This window comes from Bombina bombina, chromosome 1, assembly GCF_027579735.1.
Source record: "Bombina bombina isolate aBomBom1 chromosome 1, aBomBom1.pri, whole genome shotgun sequence".
NCBI lineage: Eukaryota > Metazoa > Chordata > Amphibia > Anura > Bombinatoridae > Bombina > Bombina bombina.
In genome coordinates this window covers 827,376,027-827,395,301 of record NC_069499.1, presented here as the reverse complement: position 1 = coordinate 827,395,301, position 19,275 = coordinate 827,376,027, and the positions used below count along the sequence as shown (strand labels likewise).

The 19,275-nt window shown below is 40.8% G+C and overlaps 1 protein-coding gene across 6 annotated transcripts in view; it reads left to right on the top strand.

The window, feature by feature from the left end:
- TMLHE (trimethyllysine hydroxylase, epsilon) overlaps positions 1 to 19,275 on the top strand; it is a 427,780-nt gene that overhangs the window by 231,563 nt on the left and 176,942 nt on the right. For all 6 annotated transcript variants that reach the window (XM_053699428.1, XM_053699431.1, XM_053699427.1 and 3 more), the window contains one exon: positions 5,516 to 5,702. In XM_053699428.1, the coding sequence (XP_053555403.1) occupies positions 5,522 to 5,702 (181 nt within the window). In that variant the 5' untranslated portion in view covers positions 5,516 to 5,521. The remainder of the gene's footprint in view (positions 1 to 5,515; positions 5,703 to 19,275) is intronic.

Genomic DNA, 19,275 nt, shown 5'->3' with positions numbered 1-19,275 from the left:
TAAGCCATTTTTCTTTCACCTCAGCAAAAAAGATAACAGGCTTCCCCTTTTTGTTTTTTATGCTGGTAGACACTGTTAGGGGCAAAATCGATTGGTTTTTATTACAATATGATACCATTTGAAATATTTTATAAGCTCACATACACTGGGGAACGTTTTTTATTGATCTGGCTTGTTTTAGACACCTAAATCTAGTCAGGAAGGCCCCTTCACTCTAGTGTGCTGAGGAAGGAAGCCTCATTTTGGTGCTTCAGCTGCACAGTTGATTTACAAGGCAGTGCATGCAGATAGGGTCCTGTGGCTCAGAAAGTGACTCCAAAAGGCTTTTTTCTGTGAATGGTGACCCCTAAGGAATGTAAAAAGCTGCAACAAGGCTGTAGCAGGGATTGTAGTGTATAAAAACGGTTAAATCCAACAATTAGCTCCGGTTTGCTTGTTTTAAGAGCTAGAGTCTCCATATTTGCTGTGCAATACTTTCTAAGCATTAAGACACTGGGGTCCAAATTTCAGAAAAATCGGATATTGCCTTCATAGTTTTTTGAACATTCAGAAATAAATGTGTCATTTTATTATTTAAAGAGACAGTAACGTTTTTGTTTAAAATCGTTTTTATTGCATTGTTTGCCTGCCTAAATCTGTTTAACATGTCTGTTCCATCAGATAACCTATGTTCTGTGTGTATAGAGACAAATGTGGTTCCCCCTTCGAGTGTTTGTGATATTTGCGCCATAGCGTCCAAACAAAATCAGGACAGCTCTGTTATTTTTCATAATGTTGCCCAAGATGATTTATCTAATGAAGGTAGTGGGGATAGCTCTACATCCTCTCCTTCTGTGTCTACACTAGCTTTGCCCGCGCAGGCGACACCTAGCGCGCCAGTGCTTATTTCTATGCAACAATTATCAGTAGTAGTGGATAATTCTATAGCAAATCTTTTATCCAAACTGCCAGCTTTTCAGAGAAAGCGTGATTGTTCAGTTTTAAATACAGATAAAAAGGATGAACAATCAGACGCTGACGATGCCTTATCTATTTAACCCTCGCATCAATCGGAATTGGCTGTAAGGGAAGGGCTGTCTGAGGGTGAAATTTCAGATTCAGGAAAAATTTCTCAACAGGCAGAACCTGATCTAGTGGCATTTAAGTTTAAACTAGAACATCTCCGCGCTTTGCTTAAGGAGGTATTAGCTACTCTGGATGACTGTGATTCCATGGTAGTACCAGAGAAGTTATGCAAATTGGACAAATTTTTAGAGGTCCCAGTGCACGACAACGCTTTTCCAATACCTAAGAGGGTAGCGAACATAGTGGAAAAGGAGTGGGAGAAGCCAGGTGTACCCTTTGCCCCACCTCCTATATTTAAGAAAATGTTTCCCATAGTAGACCCTAGAAGGGACGCATGGCAAACGGTCCCGAAGGTTGAGGGAGCTGTTTCAACACTAGCGAAGCGCACAACTATTCCTATAGAGGACAGCTGCGCTTTCAAAGATCCTATGGATAAAAAATTGGAAGGATTGCTTAAAAAGATTTTTGTTCAGCAAGGGTTCATCCTTCAACCAGCTACGTGTGTTATTACTGTCACTTCAGCAGCGTCCTTTTGGTTCGAAGAACTAGAAAGGTCGCTCCAGAAAGAGACTTCCTATGAAGAAGTCATGGACAGAATTCACGCATTAAAGTTAGCTAATTCCTTTATATTGGATGCCGCCTTTCAAATAACGAAATTGGCGGCGAAAAACTCAGGTTTTGCTATAGTAGCGCGGAGGGCGCTTTGGCTAAAATCCTGGTCGGCAGATGTGTCGTCCAAGACTAAGTTACTGAATATTCCTTTCAAGGGTAAGACCCTTTTTGGGCCGGAATTGAAGGAAATTATTTCAGACATCACTGGGGGTAAGGGCCATGCCCTCCCACAGGATAGGCCTTTTAAGGCTAAGAACAAGTCTAATTTTCGTTCCTTTCGCAATATCAGGAACGGACCGGCTAATAACTCCACTGCCGCTAGACAAGAAGGTAACGCGGCCCAGCCCAAACCCGCTTGGAAGCCCATGCAAGGCTAGAACAAGGGAAAACAAACCAAGAAACCTGCTGCTGCTACCAAGACAGCATGAAGGGGTAGCCCCCGATCCGGGACCGGATCTGGTAGGGGGCAGACTATCTCTCTTCGCTCAGGCTTGGGCAAGAGATGTTCTGGATCCCTGGGCACTAGAGATAGTTTCCAAGGGATACCTTTTAGAATTCAAGGGACTTCCTCCAAAGGGAAGCTTCCACCTGTCTCGCTTATCTTCAGACCAGATAAAGAAACAGGCATTCTTACATTGTGTAAGAGACCTATCAAAGATGGGAGTGATAAACCCAGTCCCCTCCGGGGAACAAGGTCTAGGTTTTTACTCAAACCTGTTTGTGGTTCCCAAAAAAGAGGGAACTTTCAGGCCAATTCTGGATTTAAAGATATTAAACAAGTTCCTCAGAGTTCCATCCTTCAAGATGGAAACCATTCGGACAATCTTACCGACAATCCAGCAGGGTCAATTTTTGACTACCGTGGATCTAAAGGATGCGTATCTGCATATCCCAATCCACAAATCTCATCATCAGTTCCTGAGGTTCGCCTTTCTGGACAAACATTACCAGTTTGTGGCTCTTCCATTCGGTTTAGCCACCGCTCCCAGAATTTTCACAAAGGTGCTAGGGTCCCTTCTAGCGGTCCTAAGGCCGATGGGCATCGCTGTAGCACCTTATCTAGACGACATCCTAATCCAAGCGTCGTCACTTTCCAAAGCGAGGGCTCATACAGACATTGTGTTGGCCTTTCTCAGATCTCACGGGTGGAAGGTGAACATAGAAAAAAGTTCACTGTCACCGTCCACAAGGGTTCCTTTTCTGGGAACAATAATAGATTCTGTGGAAATGAAGATCTTTCTCACAGAAGTCAGAAAGGCAAAGCTTCTAAAAGCTTGTCGAGTTCTTCATTCTATTCCTCAACCCTCCATAGCTCAATGCATGGAAGTAATAGGACTAATGGTCGCAGCAATGGATGTGGTTCCTTTTGCTCGAATTCATCTAAGACCATTACAGCTATGCATGCTCAATCAGTGGAATGGGGACTATACAGACTTGTCTCCCCAAATTCAAGTAGATCAGGTAACCAGGGACTCACTTCTCTGGTGGTTGACCCAGGATCACCTGTCTCAGAGAATGAGTTTCCGCAGACCGGAGTGGGTCATCGTCACGACCGACGCCAGCCTCTTGGGGTGGGGCGCGGTCTGGGACTCCCTGAAAGCTCAGGGCCTATGGTCGCGGGAAGAGTCGCTTCTCCCAATAAACATTTTGGAAGTAAGAGCTATATTCAATGCGCTCCTGGCTTGGCCTCAGCTAGCGGCATCAATCATCAGGGGGGAACAAAGAGTTCCCTAGCGATGAAGGAAGTAACCAAGATAATCCAATGGGCAGAGAATCACTCCTGCCATCTATCTATTCACATCCCAGGAGTAGACAACTGGGAGGCGGACTATTTGAGTCGTCAGACTTTCCATCCGTGGGAGTGGGAACTCCATCCGGAGGTCTTTGCTCAGTTAACCCAATTATGGGGCATTCCAGACATGGATCTAATGGCGTCCCATCAGAACTTCAAGATACCTTGCTACGGGTCCAGATCCAGGGATCCCAAGGCGACTCTAGTGGATGCATTAGTGGCGCCTTGGTCGTTCAACCTAGCATATGTGTTTCCACCGTTTCCTCTCCTTCCCAGGCTCATAGCCAGGATCAAACAGGAGAAGGCCTCGGTGATTCTGATAGCTCCTGCGTGGCCACGCAGGACTTGGTATGCAGACCTGGTGAATATGTCATCGGCTCCACCATGGAAGCTACCTTTGAGACAGGATCTTCTAGTACAAGGTCCATTCGAACATCCAAATCTAGTTTCTCTGCAGCTGACTGCTTGGAAATTGAACGCTTGATTTTATCCAAGCGTGGGTTTTCAAATTCTGTGATAGATACTCTGGTCCAAGCCAGAAAACCTGTGACTAGAAAGATTTACCATAAAATATGGAAAAGATATATCTGTTGGTGTGAATCCAAAGGATTCTCCTGGAGTAAGATTAAAATTCCAAAGATTCTCTCCTTTCTCCAAGAAGGTTTGGATAAAGGGTTGTCAGCTAGTTCTCTAAAAGGACAGATTTCTGCATTATCCGTCTTGTTGCACAAACGACTGGCAGCTTTGCCAGATATACAAGCTTTTATTCAGGCTTTGGTTAGAATCAAGCCTGTTTACAGACCCATGACTCCTCCTTGGAGTCTAAATTTAGTTCTTTCAGTTCTTCAAGGGGTTCCGTTTGAACCTTTACATTCCATAGATATTAAGTTATTATCTTGGAAAGTTCTGTTTTTGGTTGATATTTCTTCTGCTAGACGAGTTTCTGAATTATCTGCTTTGCAGTGTAATCCACCATATCTGGTTTTTCATTCAGATAAGGTTGTTTTGCGTACTAAGCCTGGTTTTCTTCCAAAAGTTGTTTTCAACAAGAACATCAACCAGGAAATAGTTGTTCCTTCTTTGTGTCCGAATCCAGTTTCAAAGAAGGAACGTTTATTACACAATTTAGATGTTGTTCGTGCTTTAAAGTTCTATTTAGAAGCAACAAAAGATTTTAGACAAACCTCATCTTTGTTTGTCGTTTACTCTGGTAAGAGGAGAGGTCAAAAAGCTACTGCTACCTCTCTCTCTTTCTGGCTGAAAAGCATTATCCGCTTGGCTTATGAGACTGCCGGACGGCAGCCTCCTGACCGTATCACAGCTCACTCTACTAGGGCTGTGGCTTCCACATGGGCCTACAAGAACGAGGCTTCTGTTGACCAGATATGTAAGGCAGCAACTTGGTCTTCTCTGCACACTTTTGCCAAATTCTACAAATTTGATACTTTTGCTTCTTCGGAGGCTATTTTTGGGAGAAAGGTTTTGCAAGCCGTGGTGCCTTCCGTTTAGGTAACCTGATTTGCTCCCTCCCTTCATCCGTGTCCTAAAGCTTTGGTATTGGTTCCCACAAGTAATGGATGACGCCGTGGACCGGACACACCAATGTTGGAGAAAACAGAATTTATGCTTACCTGATAAATTACTTTCTCCAACGGTGTGTCCGGTCCACGGCCCGCCCTGGTTTTTTAATCAGGTTGAAAAAATTTTCTTTATACACTACAGTCACCACGGCACCCTATAGTTTCTCCTTTTTCTCCTAACCGTCGGTCGAATGACTGGGGGGCGGAGCCAGAGGGGGAGCTATATGGACAGCTCTTGCTGTGTGCTCTCCTTGCCTTTCCCTGTGGGGGAGAATATTTCCCACAAGTAATGGATGACGCCGTGGACCGGACACACCGTTGGAGAAAGTAATTTATCAGGTAAGCATAAATTCTGTTTTCTCCTTTTATCTTTATTGTCAACATGTTTCTCCCTCCCCTTTCCAGAACTCACAGATTATAAAGCCACATTAACTTACCCTCCCATTTGTTTTTCTTTTCTATGCAGGACAGTATGTGGTGTCACAGGTTGGCATGGCTATATTCGGTTACTAGAGGACTACAAACAAAAGTAGTTAGAGGGCAAATTCAGAGGGCGCCCAGTTTTCATCAGTCTGTGACAGCTGTGAAACGCTGGTTAAGTACAGCTCCCGAGGCTCTCAGTTGCTCCTGGGTCCTACACAAAGATCACTTTGGTAAGTGGAGAGCAAAGGGCAAGTTGGATTTTTTAGTAAATCTTTAAATAGAGGATTGAAAAGAAAAAGCGGTGTTGGATCCTTTTTTTAAAATTTGAAGTTACATCAACATTAAAGTCAAATTTAAATGTTAATGATTCAGATAGAGCATACAATTTTAAACCACTTTCTAATTTTTGCTATTTAATTTGCTTCTTGTATCATTTGTTGAAAACCATATCTAGGTAAGCTTAGGAACAGCAATGCACTAATGGGAGTGAGCAGGTGATTGGTTGCTGTACTGATGTGGTCAGCTTGCTCCCAGTAGTGCATTGCTGCTCCTTTAAGAAATGAATGAAGCAAATTGGAAATTTGCTTTGTATGCTCTATCTGAATCTTGAAAGAAACATTTTGGGTTTCATAATTCATACTTTACAATATGATAACAAATTTTAAAAATATCTCCAATTTATTTATATTATCAAATTGACTTCATTCTCTTGGTATATCCATTGCTGAAAATAAGAACGTATTCAGGCAGTTTTGAGCATGCACATTTGTCTTGAGCACAATATGGCAGCAGTATTTGTAACAATGATTGCTGCAATGTTATACTCATAAACCTACCTAGGTACACACTTCAAAAAAGGATACCAAGAGAATTAAATGGATCTAAAACCCAAAAGTTTTTGTTTGTGATTCAGTTTAAGCATTTCATTTTAAACAACTTTTCAATGTATTTCTAATATCAAATTTGCTTCATTCTCTTGATATCCTTTGTTGACGGAGCAACAATGCACTACCAGGATCTAGCTTAAAACATTGTGCAAACCAATGACAAGAGTCACATATGTGCAGCCACCAATCAGCAGCTAGCTTCCAGTAGTGCATTGCTGCTCCTAAACCTACCTACATTTTCTTTTCAACAAAGGATACCAAAGAAAAAAAACAAGCTAATTGGATAATAGAAGTAAATTGGAAAGTTGTTTAAAATTGCATAATCTATCTGAATATTGAAATTTGAAAATTGGGTCCCTTTCAGTAAACATGATTCAGATACAGCGTAATTTAAAAAAACAAAAATCAATTTACTTCAATTATCTATTTGCTTTGTTCTCTTGGCATTCTTTGTTATAAAGTATACCAAGGTAGGCTCAGGAGCAGCAGTGCACTACATTCTGGCTGGTGATTGGTGGCTGCACATATATGCCTCTTGTCATTGTCACACTCAATGTGTTCAGCTACCTGTCAGCAGTGCATTGTTGCTCCTTCAACAGTGGATATCAAGAGAATGAAGCAAATTTGATAATGGAAGTAATTTGGAAAGTTGTTTAAAATTGCATGCTTTATCTGGATCATGAAAGAAAACATTTGGGTTTATGTCCATTTAACTGTTGTGTGTATTAAAACATTACAGAACCACAAATGTAGTTATATGTAAGCAATAGTGCAATAATTTGCTCAAACAAATTAGAACATGTATTCTTTTGTTCAATGGGCTGCAATAATTACCTCTTTAAATCATACGATTTAATAGGATTTCTCAGATGCCTCCCCTATTTGCTTGGTCACTGTGGGGTAAAAGAGTTTATGGAGAGGGCGTGTCTAAGCCGCAGCCATGTCCAGACGTGTCTTTTGGTTACTCTGCCGTTAAATTAAAACAAATTGATAATCTTCAACCTGACCTCTACAATATCTTCTGCATTTCTACTAAAGAAAGGGTTCATAATCAAGTGACGCTACTTTCATGTATTTTCCCTAACATGGAGATCCTAAACTACTACAACGGCAGGCTGCGGCCTATACAACTAATCCACCTTCTTCTCCCCACCGGTCCAACGCTTGCTTGGGCAGAGGGCTTGCATTCTGGACTTTAATTTATTTCAACATTGCTTCAGAGGAACACCTATGTGTCCCTAGGAGGGGCAACATTAACGATCAAGAAACGGAAAGCAAGAATGATTGCACTTATCTGCCATGGAGGGTGATATAGAGGCACTCCTACAACTACTTGCCCTTAAGATGGAAGACCACTTCACCTGCCTCAGAGCGGAACTGAAATCAGAGGGAATTAGCAATGAGAAGGAGCGCATCATACTCAGCTCAGACTGGGACCTAACTACTATGCTGAAACAGCCCGCAACAGTCGCCACCAGTGATCACCATTTTGATGCAGATGGGTTAATTGCTTAGATAAGCCCACTAGAGATCCTGAGAAGATCCTGTTTCAGCTAACCATCTAGGCCTGTATGCACCCTTACCTGACAGTGCCGAGCCGTTGCCGTACCATCTGGAGATGCAGCCGGTCAAGAGGAGGCTACAGTTAGGCCTGTCTCTGCAGCAATCTGGAATCTGTTTCCCGAGATCTACCGAGGTTCAACTTGTGAACAAGTTGCTTGTGTTCCCATATGCGTTCTCTTCACTCATTTATCGTCTTCACTGGATTTGTTGGCATCTGGGAGGGGAGGTTTAGTGGTTTGAACATCCATACCCTCATCTCTGCAAAGCAATCGGCATTGGATGAACAGCATTGTTCCACAGAGAGCCCTGGTCTCTCTCGTCCAGCTACCGGGAGATTAAAGGGACACTCAATCAAAATTAAACTTTCATTATTCAGATAGAGCATGCCATTTTTAAACAACTTTCCAATTTACTTCCATTAACAAAATGTGCACATTCTTTTTATATTTAAACTTTTTGAGTCACCAGCTCCTTCTGAGCATGTGCAAGAATAAGTGTGTATGCATTTGTGAATGGCTGATGGCTGTCACATGGTACAGGGGGAGTGGAAAAAGATATAACTTTCTCTTGTTAAGTGTAGTCAGTCCACGGGTCATCCATTACTTATGGAATATATCTCTTCCTAACAGGAAGCTGCAAGAGGATCACCCAGCAGAGCTTGCTACATAGCTCCTCCCCTCACATGTCATATTCAGTCATTCTCTTGCAGCCTAACTAGATAGGTCGCTGTGAGAGGTCTGTGGTGTTTTTTAACTTAGTTTATTTCTACAATCAAAAGTTTGTTATTTTAAATGGCACCGGAGTGTGCTGTTTATTCTCAGGCAGCATTAGAAGAAGAATCTGCCTGCGTTTTCTATGATCTTAGCAGACGTAACTAAGATCCACTGGCTGTTCTCATCTGAGGAGTGAGGTAACTTCAGAGAAGGGGAATAGCATGCAGGGCCCCCCTGCAAATGAGGTATGTGCAGTAATTATTTTTCTGAGGAATGGAATTGACTGAGAAAATACTGCTGATACCAATAAAATTAAAGTAAGTTCAGCCTTAAATGCAGTGATAGCGACTGGTATTAGGCTGATGAGTGTGTGTACACCGAATGTATTTTTCTTAGGAATGGAATTGACTCTGAAAATACTGTTAATACTGAAATAATGTATGAGCCTTAACTGCAGTAAAAGCGACTGGTAGCAGGCTTATTAATAACACTTCATAACTTTTCAAATGTATGTTTAAAACGTTTACTGGCATGTTAATCGTTTTTTGTGAGGTACTTGGTGATAAAACTTATTGGGGCATGATTTTTACCACATGGCCATCTTTGTTTTCTGCATAGAAACAGTTTTCTGAGCTTCCCCACTGTTGTAATATGAGTGGGAGGGGCCTATTTTAGCGCTTTTTTGCGCAGTAAAAATTCAGTCACAATCTGTCTACTTCATCCTCCATGATCCAGATCGTCTCTAGAGAGCTCAGGGATCTTCAAAATTCATTTTGAGGGAGGTAATTAGTCACAGAGACCTGTGACAGTGTGTTTTGACTGTGAGAAAAACGTTAATTATTAAATTGTTAATCCGTTTTTGGGTATTAAGGGGTTAATCATCCATTTGCTGGTGGGTGCAATCCTTTGCTAACTTAATACATTTACTGTGAAAAATTGGTTGCTATAACTATTTTGGTTCATTGTTATTTCAACTGTGACAGCTTTTTGTGCTTCTTAAAGGCACAGTAGCGTTTTTTATATTGCTTGTAAATTTATTTAGAAAAGTATTTCCAAGCTTGCTAGTCTCATTGCTAGTCTGACACAGATGAATCTCTTTGTTCACTATGTTTAAAGGCCAATGTGGAGCCCAATAGAAATTTATGTACTAATTGCATTGATGCTACTTTAAATAAAAGTCAATCTTTACATGTAAAGAAATTATCACCAGACAACGAGGGGGAAGTTATGCCGACTAACTCTCCTCACGTGTCAGTACCTTTGCCTCCCGCTCAGGAGGTGCGTGATTTTGTGGCGCCAAGTACATCAGGGAGGCCCTTACAAATCACTTTGCAAGACATGGCTACTGTTATGACAGAAGTATTATCTAAATTGCCAGAATTAAGAGGCAAGCGCGATAGCTCTGGGTTAAGGACAGAGCGCGCGGATGAGGTGAGAGCCATGTCAGATACTGCGTCACAGTTTGCAGAACGTGAAGACGGAGAGCTTCATTCTGTGGGTGACGGATCTGATCCAGGGAGACTGGATTCAGAGATTTCTAATTTTAAATTTAAGCTTGAGAACCTCCGCATATTGCTAGGGGAGGTTTTAGCGGCTCTGAATGATTGTAACACGGTTGCAATTCCAGAAAAATTATGTAGGTTGGATAGATACTATGCGGTACCGGTGTGTACTGACGTGTTTCCTATACCTAAAAGGCTTACAGAGATTATTAGCAAGGAGTGGGATAGACCTGGTGTGCCCTTTTCCCCTCCTCCCATATTTAGGAAAATGTTTCCTATAGACGCCACCACACGAGACTTATGGCAGACGGTCCCTAAGGTGGAGGGAGCAGTTTCTACTTTAGCTAAGCGTACCACTTTCCCGGTGGAGGATAGTTGTGCCTTTTCAGATCCAATGGATAAGAAATTAGAGGGTTACCTTAAGAAAATGTTTGTTCAACAAGGTTTTATCTTACAGCCCCTTGCATGCATTGCGCCTGTCACTGCTGCGGCGGCATTCTGGTTTGAGTCTCTGGAAGAGGCCATTCGCACAGCTCCATTGGATGAAATTATGAACAAGCTTAAAGCACTTAAGCTAGCTAACGCATTTGTTTCTGATGCCGTCATACATTTAACCAAACTTACGGCTAAGAACTCCGGATTCGCCATCCAAGCGCGCAGAGCGCTATGGCTTAAATCCTGGTCAGCTGACGAGACTTCTAAATCTAAATTGCTTAATATTCCTTTCAAAGGGCAGACCTTATTTGGGCCCGGCTTGAAAGAAATTATAGCTGACATTACGGGAGGTAAGGGCCATGCTCTACCTCAGGACAGGGCCAAATCAAAGGCCAAACAGTCTAATTTTCGTGCCTTTCGTAACTTCAAGGCTGGAGCAGCATCAACTTCCTCCGCTCCAAAACAGGAAGGAGCTGTTGCTCGTTACAGGCAGGGCTGGAAAGTTAACCAGTCCTGGAACAAGGGCAAGCAGGCCAAGAAACCTGCTGCTGCCCCCAAGACAGCATGAAGAGAGGGCCCCCTATCCGGAAACGGATCTAGTGGGGGCAGACTTTCTCTCTTCGCCCAGGCTTGGGCAAGAGATGTCCAGGATCCCTGGGCGTTGGAGATCATATCTCAGGGATATCTCCTGGACTTCAAAACTTCTCCTCCACGAGGGAGATTTCATCTTTCAAGGTTATCAGCAAACCAAATAAAGAAAGAGGCGTTTCTACGCTGTGTACAAGACCTTTTACTAATGGGGGTGATCCACCCAGTTCCGCGGACGGAACACGGGCAGGGATTCTATTCAAATCTATTTGTGGTTCCCAAGAAAGAGGGAACCTTCAGACCAATCTTGGACTTAAAAATCCTAAACAAAACAAGAGTTCCATCATTCAAAATGGAAACTATTCGAACCATCCTTCCCATGATCCAAGAGGGTCAGTACATGACCACAGTGGATTTAAAGGATGCCTACCTTCACATACCGATTCACAAGGATCATTATCGGTACCTAAGATTTGCTTTCCTAGACAGGCATTACCAGTTTGTAGCTCTTCCCTTCGGATTAGCTACGGTTCCAAGAATCTTTACAAAAGTTCTGGGCTCACTTCTGGCGGTACTAAGACCGCGAGGCATAGCGGTGACTCCGTACCTAGACGACATTCTGATACAAGCGTCAAGTTTTCAAACTGCCAAGTCTCATACAGAGATAAATCTGGCATTTCTGAGGTCGCATGGGTGGAAGGTGAACGTGGAAAAGAGTTCTCTATTACCACTTACAAGAGTTCCCTTTCTAGGGACTCTTATAGATTCTGTAGAGATGAAAATTTACCTGACAGAGGCCAGGTTATCGAAACTTCTAAATGCTTGCCGTGTCCTTCATTCCATTCCACACCCGTCAGTAGCTCAGTGCATGGAAGTAATCGGCTTAATGGTAGCGGCAATGGACATAGTACCATTTGCGCGCCTGCATCTCAGACCGCTGCAATTGTGCATGCTAAGTCAGTGGAATGGGGATTACTCAGATTTGTCCCCCCTACTAAGTCTGGATCAAGAGACCAGAGATTCTCTTCTATGGTGGCTCTCTCGGCCACATCTGTCCAAGGGGATGACCTTTCGCAGGCCAGATTGGACGATTGTAACAACAGACGCCAGCCTTCTAGGCTGGGGCGCAGTCTGGAACTCCCTGAAAGCTCAGGGATTATGGACTCAGGAGGAGAAACTCCTCCCAATAAATATTCTGGAATTAAGGGCAATATTCAATGCTCTCCTAGCTTGGCCTCAGTTAGCAACTCTGAGGTTCATCAGATTTCAGTCGGACAACATCACGACTGTGGCTTACATCAACCATCAAGGGGGAACCAGAAGTTCCCTAGCGATGTTGGAAGTCTCAAAGATAATTCGCTGGGCAGAGTCTCACTCTTGCCACCTGTCAGCGATTTACATCCCAGGCGTAGAGAACTGGGAGGCGGATTTTCTAAGTCGCCAGACTTTTCATCCGGGGGAGTGGGAACTTCATCCGGAGGTCTTTGCTCAACTGATTCTTCGTTGGGGCAAACCAGATCTGGATCTCATGGCGTCTCGCCAGAACACCAAGCTTCCTTGTTACGGATCCAGGTCCAGGGACCCGGGAGCGGTGCTGATAGATGCTCTGACAGCCCCTTGGGTCTTCAACATGGCTTATGTGTTTCCAATATGTAGAAAAAAGGAAATTATAGGCGCTAAAGGACAGTACCCAGCTTAACTAGTGAATTCCCCTCCAAGAATACAAAGTGGCAAAAGCAATGTGAAAAAGTGAAGTTAAGCGCTCAAAGCACGGGTATAACTAGGAGATGTGTATTTAAATAAAGGGACCAGTGTCCAGTATGTAATCAGCGAAAAAATATATTCATCAAAGTATTTATATGTGATAATATATAGGAAGGAATATATATATATGTACCAGAACAGAGACAGAGGCGTAAATATAGTTCAAATGGAAAATTTCCAAGGCAATTTATTATACTAATAAAACAGAGGTGTCAAGATGTCTAAAATGATACAAAATGATACAATGTAAAACAAAGGGACGTCTCCCTTAATAAATGTATAGATACATAAAATAAGCAAAAAAGAACAATAAGAAAAAGTACTTGCGCTTTAGCGAAAAATGTACTGATGTCCCAAGATATTGACTTGCCAAGTGACAAGAAAGTAACTGTCCAGTTGTAGGCTTAAATTGCCTGTATATGGTGGTTGGCGTTACTGGATGAGAGAAAAGGGCGCCTTTTTGTGTAAAGGTGACGTGACGTCACGTTTTAAAATGGTAGGTGATGTTGCCGTGGCAACCCCTATTCCTAAATCTGTAAGGAAATCCTGGGGGATCTAAAGATAATCTTTGCGCTCACGAAAGATGATAGCTTTGTTGTCGTGAGGAAAGACTAGCAGGATCTTGAAATTTAGAAATGGGTCTTTGCGGTCGCTAGTAGCGACTAGTTTATCCTTTGTTGAAGGACTTGGCGGTCGCAAACAGCGACTAGGAGAAATATACAGATCCTTCCAGTTGAAGATAAGGTGGTCGTTAGTAACGACTTGAGGATCTTTTAAGAAGTGTAGGTTGGTCTTTGCGGTCGCCGGTAGCGACTGGTGTATCCTTTGTTGAAGAACTTGGCGGTCGCAAACAGCGACTAGGAGAAATATACAGATCCTTCCAGTTGAAGATAAGGTGGTCGTTAGTAATGACTTGAGGATCTTTTAAGAAGTGTAGGTTGGTCTTTGCAGTCGCCGGTAGCGACTGGTGTATCCTTTGTTGAAGAACTTGGCGGTCGCAAGTAGCGACTAAGGAATTCTTTGGTTTAGGATGAGGTGGTCGTTAGTAACGACTCGCGGATCTATTAGGATAAGTAAGATGGTCTTTGCGGTCGCTGGTAGCGACTGGGTTATCCTTTGTTGAGGAACTTGGCGGTCGCAGGGAGCGACTAGGAAATTCTTAGGAGACAGTCGGTTTTGTGGTCGCTAGTAGCGACTAGGAGTTTCTTTGTAGCAAGGTTGGTGCCAAACGGCACAGCAGTTGGTGGAGTTAGTTGTCAGTTGGTGCCAGCATGCACATAGAAATTCAAATGGAAAGTCCTTTGAAGCATAAAATTGTTAACAGATAACAATAATGATGGATAAAATCAATAGCATAAAACACAGTGTCAGGTCAACGCGTTTCGCCCACAGGCTTTATCAAGACATGTTAGTCTGTGCTGCTATGAGAATATTTAAATGCCTTCAGTTAATCTGATTGGCTATCTCAGACAATTAATTAAAGGTGGAACGTGTGAATAGGGTGTTTGGATATTTAAGGTGGAATTCTTTATCCAGTCAGTGATAAACTACTTCTTATTTATGGTGTTGTAATATAACAGGAGTAATCCTATAGCAGGGATAAAGGGAATATATACAAAGTTGTTATATGATGCTAGGGTGTTATCTATAGACATATATCATAGATGTTACATAAAGACCCATATATGTGGATAGGGAAGAGTAAATCCTTTGAACGAATTATGCTGAATCAATGTAGGGTAGAGAAGAAGTAATAGACTATAGGAACGGGGAGATATCTAACTCTGAGTTAAGTCCTTTTGGATGAAGGGTGTCCATATCATAGATCAATTTTGCTTCTAGTTTTAGGAGTTGTTTTTCCAGATTGCCCCCCCTCCAATTAAGTTTAGCTTTGGCTAGGCCCCAGAATCTGAAATGCTTCAGATTATTCTGATGGCTTTCTCTGAAGTGTGAGTATAAATGTGTGTCGAGATTCCCTCTGTCTATGCATGAAAGGTGTTCTCTGATCCTCTCACGGAGGGTCCTAGTAGTTTCTCCTATGTAATATTTTTTACAAGAACACTCAATGATGTAGATGACCCCTTTGTCTTGGCATCTTATTGTTTCTCCAATTTTAAACTTAAAATTATTTACTTCTATTTCTTTTAATTTAGAGCTATATTTACAAGAGCGACATCCGAAGCATGGGAAGAAACCAGAAAGTTTAGTTCCTTCTAGGCTTACCTCATAGCTGTTTCTTTTTATGGATTTTAGTTCGCTCTGTGCTAGGGTACTTCTGAGGTTTTTTGCTCTTCTGTAGATTATTTTAGGGTATACAGATACTTTGTCTCCAATTATTGGGTCCGACTGCACTAAGTGCCAATGTTTTGTTAGAATTTTTTTGATTAGACTATTATTGCAATTATAGTCTGTAATGAATGATACTTCAATGGTATCTTTTTTATCATCATAATTTGTTACATGTTTGTCAGTCTTATATTTTAGGAGGTATTTTCGATCTATTTTATCTATATCTTCCTTAGCTGAATTCATAATTCTTTCATCGTAGCCTCTTTCCCTGAATTTATTCTCTAGAATTAATATTTGTTTTTCATAATCTGTGTGTCTAGAGCAGTTTCTTTTGATTCTTAGATATTGCCCTTTAGGTATATTATTTTTCCACCTTTCCAGGTGGCAGCTTTTATAATGTACGAAATTGTTAGCGTCTACCTTTTTAAAGTGTGTCGACGTAATAATTTGATCGTTTATTACTTCAATTTCTAAATCAAGGAAGATTGCTTTGTTTTTACTGTATGTATATGTGAAATGGATGTTCCTGTCATTCTTATTCATGTCATCACACATTTCTTTTAACTCAGATTCTTCACCCTTCCATACAAATATAATATCGTCTATGTATCTTTTATATAGTACAAGATTTGCACCCAGCTTATGCTGAGGGAAGAAAGTTTCCTCCCAATATCCCATAAAGAGATTCGCATAGCTGGGTGCAAATCTTGTACCCATAGCCGTCCCAGTCTTCTGTAGAAAAAACTTACCATTAAATGAAAAATAATTTTGATTTAGAATAAATTCAATACCTTCTAACAGAAAGTCTTTTTGTTCTTTCAGCAAGGTAGCATCCTTTTCTAAATAACTACTAACTGATTGGATGCCAAGTTCGTGGTTTATGATGGTGTATAATGAAGTGACGTCACAAGTTACTATAGTGTAGTTCTCTTCCCATTTCATGTCATTGAGGATTTGTAAAATCTCTGTTGTATCTCTAAGATAGGAGGGTAATTTTTTCACATAAGCTTGAAGGAATTCATCAAGATACTGGGATAGATTCGAAGTTAATGAATCTATCCCCGAAATAATGGGTCTTCCGGGGGGGTTCGTTAGACTTTTGTGTACCTTTGGTAGGTAATAAAATATGGGTATTTTGGCTTGCTTAGGAGTTAAAAATTTGTATTCTTTGTTATTCAGAATACCTTTAGTTTTTGCCATATCAAGTATTTTAGTTAGTTTGGAGGAAAAAATTTTTGTTGGATCTAAACTGAGTGTTTCGTAGGTATTAGTGTCTCCCAGTAGTCTCTGTGCTTCCCCAATGTATTGTGCCCTGTTCATAACCACCACTCCTCCCCCTTTATCGGCGGGTTTGATGACTAGGTTCTCGTCAGATTGGAGGTTTTTTAGAACTCTTTTTTCTTTTATTGTTAAATTATTATTATATTTTATTTTGGTATTAGCCTTTTTGATATCTCTTTGAACCAATTTTTCGAACATTTCAAGATTTTTTCCTTTCTCACTTGTTGGGTAGAAGGTTGATTTTGGTTTAAGTTTAGAGTGTTTAAAAGAAGTGTTATCATTAGGGGTGGGGTCAGTGTGTATGGATCCTTGCCAATTCCTCTCGATGGGATTTTTTAAGAAGTACCTTTTGAGAGTAAGCTTTCGGACATATTGGCTTATATTAATATGTGTATTGAATTTATTGAGTGTTGTAGTTGGTGCAAAGTTTAAACCAAGATTGAGTACTTTCTTTTCTTCTTCAGTAAGTATTTTGTCACTAATATTAAAAATCCCAGATTCTGATGTTATTTCAGTCTTTTTGTGTCCCTTTCCCTTTCTACCTCCTCTGGTGCCTCTCTTGTTCTTTTTCTTAGGGGTGGGTCTGTGTTGTGTTCTGTGTTTTTGGAGGTTCCTGGTGTTGGATGGGAAATCTCTAAAAAATGATTCTCATTATTTTCTTGATTGTCATCATTTAATGGTTCATAGCGATTAGATGTTTTTACCCTCCAATCATTGTTATATCTATCTTTATCATAATTATGATGAGTATATTGTTGTCTATGGTATTTGGGTCTCTCCCAATAATCGTTTGTGTGTTCATAGTATGACCTATGATTGTCATAGTAGTTAGTGTCCCTATAGTTTCTATTAGATTGTATATGGTTTCTTTGCCCATTATGTCTTCTTTGTTCATAGTTATCTCTGTTAAAATGATAATAGTCATTGAATGGTATAGGTCTATTGAATTCCCTCCATCTCTCTCTATTGTAGTTATGTGGCGTTCTGTTATAATTGGGTCTATTGTTTGTGCCATAATCAGAATTGTTATGTGATAGTGGTCTAGTGTAATTTCCATTGTTTGATCTTGATCTAGGTTTATAATTAGATTTTTCTCTTTGTTGTGGAGTATGTGGTTTATTTGTGTCAAACTTTATGTGATTTTTTTCCTTATTTGTAGTGTCATTATCTTTAGTATTTTCTAGGTTTTGATAATCGTCTTTATCTCTATTCAGTTTTCTCCATTTTACCTCTTGGAGATCTTTATTAAGTGTATTCAAATTTGACATGATTTCTCTTTGTTTACTTTTATATTCTTGGTGCTCTTTTTTGTCTGATAATTTTGTTCTTAGTGTGGTGATATTTTTCTCAATAGTGTCAAGTGATATTTCTCTTGATTTTTTTAAAATATTTAGAAGTGTTAGTGATGCGTTTTCTAGCGCTTCGTCCCATTCGTTCTGTAGTGTTTCTATTAAATCAAAAGTGCAATTCTTTTTCAACCTTAGACCTCTAGGAATGATTTTCATAGTGATATATTTATCTAGAAAATTTAATTCTGTTTTTTGCTTTAATTCACTTGTCAAATTTCTTTCTAGTTCTCCCATGACTGTATGTAGATCACAGGGTTCATAATGTGTATCAGAATTCTCTTTTTCAGATATTTCTTTAAGGGTTTTTTCCCTCCACATAAATATGTCATCCTCCATCCTAAAGCAGCCTAGAATTTGGTGAAGAGTCACCCCAGAGGAAAGCAATATGTAGAAAAAAGGAAATTATAGGCGCTAAAGGACAGTACCCAGCTTAACTAGTGAATTCCCCTCCAAGAATACAAAGTGGCAAAAGCAATGTGAAAAAGTGAAGTTAAGCGCTCAAAGCACGGGTATAACTAGGAGATGTGTATTTAAATAAAGGGACCAGTGTCCAGTATGTAATCAGCGAAAAAATATATTCATCAAAGTATTTATATGTGATAATATATAGGAAGGAATATATATATATGTACCAGAACAGAGACAGAGGCGTAAATATAGTTCAAATGGAAAATTTCCAAGGCAATTTATTTTACTAATAAAACAGAGGTGTCAAGATGTCTAAAATGATACAAAATGATACAATGTAAAACAAAGGGACGTCTCCCTTAATAAATGTATAGATACATAAAATAAGCAAAAAAGAATAAGAAAAAGTACTTGCGCTTTAGCGAAAAATGTACTGATGTCCCAAGATATTGACTTGCCAAGTGACAAGAAAGTAACTGTCCAGTTGTAGGCTTAAATTGCCTGTATATGGTGGTTGGCGTTACTGGATGAGAGAAAAGGGCGCCTTTTTGTGTAAAGGTGACGTGACGTCACGTTTTAAAATGGTAGGTGATGTTGCCGTGGCAACCCCTATTCCTAAATCTGTAAGGAAATCCTGGGGGATCTAAAGATAATCTTTGCGCTCACGAAAGATGATAGCTTTGTTGTCGTGAGGAAAGACTAGCAGGATCTTGAAATTTAGAAATGGGTCTTTGCGGTCGCTAGTAGCGACTAGTTTATCCTTTGTTGAAGGACTTGGCGGTCGCAAACAGCGACTAGGAGAAATATACAGATCCTTCCAGTTGAAGATAAGGTGGTCGTTAGTAACGACTTGAGGATCTTTTAAGAAGTGTAGGTTGGTCTTTGCGGTCGCCGGTAGCGACTGGTGTATCCTTTGTTGAAGAACTTGGCGGTCGCAAACAGCGACTAGGAGAAATATACAGATCCTTCCAGTTGAAGATAAGGTGGTCGTTAGTAACGACTTGAGGATCTTTTAAGAAGTGTA